The 2,985-nt window shown below is 41.8% G+C and overlaps 1 protein-coding gene across 1 annotated transcript in view; it reads left to right on the plus strand.

The window, feature by feature from the left end:
* Positions 1-733, plus strand: part of Cdk5rap1 (CDK5 regulatory subunit associated protein 1) — a 22,955-nt gene extending 22,222 nt beyond the window's left edge. The window contains exon 12 of the mRNA XM_013352083.2: positions 505-733. Within this exon, the coding sequence (XP_013207537.1) occupies positions 505-591 (87 nt within the window). The 3' untranslated portion in view covers positions 592-733. The remainder of the gene's footprint in view (positions 1-504) is intronic.
* The last annotated feature ends 2,252 nt before the right edge of the window (positions 734-2,985 follow it).

The raw sequence follows: 2,985 nt of genomic DNA on the forward strand, positions 1-2,985 counted from the left end.
CCAGCGGTCAGGGAGACTGTGTGCCTAGCAACAGACTGGGGGAACTGCAGAGGGAAGAAGACTCCACTGCCAGCAGCAGCCCAAGTGTGTCCTGCTGTGCCCAGTCTCTCTCAGGGCCTGTGACTCTGTCCTCCCTTCCTGCAGAAGGCTAGTCCCTTCCTTCCATGCTGGGCACACCGGAGGTCAGCTCATATTGAGCTGATGGCTCTAGCCAATCAGGTGTGCAACTGTGTGCCCTGCCAGAATACTGATCACTGTGGTTGGGAATGGCACACTCTAGTCTGGTCCAGCCTCCCAAAGGACATTGGCTGAAGGAGGTTCCCCGTCAGTCTCTCCTAGGCCTCCCAGGCCTGATGAATTGTGTGCCTTCTTACCTCAAGTGCATTACTGTTCTGTCTGTGTCTTCCTTTCACAAGTACCATGAGCTTCCTATCATCTCTCTCCATGTCCTGTGCCCGTGTTACGTCAGGTTACGTTGTCTTCTTTTGGTGGGTTTTCTTTCAGATCACCTCTGCCAGTTCTCAGACTCTCAAAGGACACGTTCTCTGCAGGACCACCATGAAAGACTCATCAGTGTATTGCTTGACATGAGTGGGTGACTCAAGGGTAGACTTGGACAGTTTTTCCTCATGCTTTGGAGGCAAGACAATAAGTCATGAAGCGCCTTTGTACCAAATGGAAGAGTACATTTCCTTGTCACTTGAACAGATTTTACAACAATAAATTTCATAAATTAAATGAATCCTTTGTTTCTACTTTTCATTTTCATCTAGGTCCATTTATGGGGTTCTTGCCTCTCTCTATGGGAAGTGCTTCTCAGCGCAGTGTTTGCTATTTAATGCTATTGACTTAGCTGCTAACCACCTCTCCTTGTTCATTTATTTATTTAGTTATTTTGACCTGAGGGTTTTCATCATAGCCATCTTTTTCAGCTTTTCCTTTAGCTGTAGGAAATGGGTTATTTACCATTGCAGTTATCTTCATGAAGCAAAAACAAAAACCTCAAAAATCAAAATCCAAGATGGTAGCATAGGATAATTAGAACTAAATTTCAGATCAGATCCTTACTCTTTTAGTGGTTGTTATATGAGGGCTATGGGAGTAACTCAGTGATATAATGTTTGCTTAGAATAAGCAAGGCCCTGGGTTAGATCCACAGTGCCATAGGGGGAAAAAGAAAAATAATGTTTATAGTGCTCCAACCCACCTCTTTTGTAATTGAGGCTGGCCTCTCTCCTCCTGAATGCTAGAATTAAAGGCATGAGCCACCACACCAGGTGTGAATATCTGGGGATCAAATCTAGAGCTTCATGCTAGCAAGTACTCCCCATCAACTGAGCTATACCCACTTTCCCACTGTAAGCTCTTACCAAGTGGAAACAGTCCTTGAAAGATTTGCTTCTGAAACAGACTGCATATTTGGGCATGCTTAGCTGTTAATTGTGTCTGGCTGTGATCCTCTTCAGACACACTGCTGACTAGCATGACAACCTATGAGAGCTTTCTTCAGTGTGGTTCAGTCTTGGATACTTGGTTTCTATTTTCAGTGTCCAACTTTTTTTATTTACTTTTTAACTTTATATGAGCATTGGTGTTTCCTGCATGTATGTCTGTGTGACGGTGTCAAAGCTCACATTACAGACAGTTGTGAGCTGCCATGTATGTGCTGGGAATTGAACCCAGGTCCTCTGGAAGAGTAGTCAGTGCTCTTAACCACTGAGCCATCTCTCCAGCCCTTTCGTGTTCATCTTATCCTGAAGAGAACATCTGTTATGGATCTTTTCCCAGTTCTTTAAATTATCCAAGCATTACAATAGTTATCAGAAGGAAAATGACAAGAAGACGCAGATGAAATTGTACTCTGCAAGGGATGTCCAATCAGAAGCGGTATGTAATCTTGGTCAAATGTAGTGCTGGACCAGCTCTCTCTATCTTCCATCATTCTTGTTCCCGATTTATACCCCAGTTATCAAAGAGACTTTGTTTCTTTTTCTGCCAAAGAAATAATGGGTGCAGTTTTATAAGGAAACAACAACAGACTTTCTTCACCCTAAATTTATAGCACAAATGTGAACCTATAAATGATTCTTCTACAGACAAATCTGAATAACTCAAAGATGACCCAAGGATATCTTCAACTCAGGAAACTATTGACAGCTTTTACATAAGAGTGTTGGTTGCTTAGTATCCCAAAATTGTGTTTCATCCATTGTTTAAATAATGTGGATAAGCTGGGCGATGGTGGCGCACGCCTTTAATCCCAGCACTCGGGAGGCAGAGGCAGGCGGATCTCTGTGAGTTCGAGACCAGCCTGGTCTACAGAGCTAGTTCCAGGACAGGCTCCAAAGCCACAGAGAAACCCTGTCTCAAAAAACAAAAAAGGAAAAAAAAGAAAAAAAATAATGTGGATATGACAGCATTCTTTTCTGCCTAAGTGTGGATATGATAGCATTCTTTTCTATCTTTTAAGCCCCTGCAATCTAAAAGATGATTTCCTGCCCCTTAGGAATTTACTGCTGTGTAAGTGGAAGGCATTTTGCATACATATCTCAGTTTCAGGCATCAGTAAATAGCTGTTTGGGAGATTTGCTCTATTAGTACTTTTTCTTTAAGGCTTTTGCTATATGTATGTTTAAATCTAAGAAAATTTTTACTTCTATATTTTACTTCATAATTAAAATTAGTATATAACATTGCTATCTGTTGCTTAACATTTCAAAAAAGATTTTTATGTGCGTGTGTGTGTCTGTTTGAGTATATACACGTGTGTACAGGTTTCTATGGAGTCTAGAAGAGGCCTTTGTATCCCAAAGGTGAAGTTACGGGTTGTTGTGAGCTGCCTGATGTGTGTGCTTGGAACTGAACTTAGGTCTTCTGCAAAAGCAGTATGCACTCTGTCTTAGTTACTGTTGTATTGCTGTGAAGACACCATGAATAAGGCAGCTAGCTGTAAAAAGAGAAAGCATTTAGTTGGAGGCTTGCTTA

The sequence above is a fragment of the Microtus ochrogaster genome, linkage group LG8 (genome assembly GCF_000317375.1).
Source record: "Microtus ochrogaster isolate Prairie Vole_2 linkage group LG8, MicOch1.0, whole genome shotgun sequence".
Lineage (NCBI taxonomy): Eukaryota > Metazoa > Chordata > Mammalia > Rodentia > Cricetidae > Microtus > Microtus ochrogaster.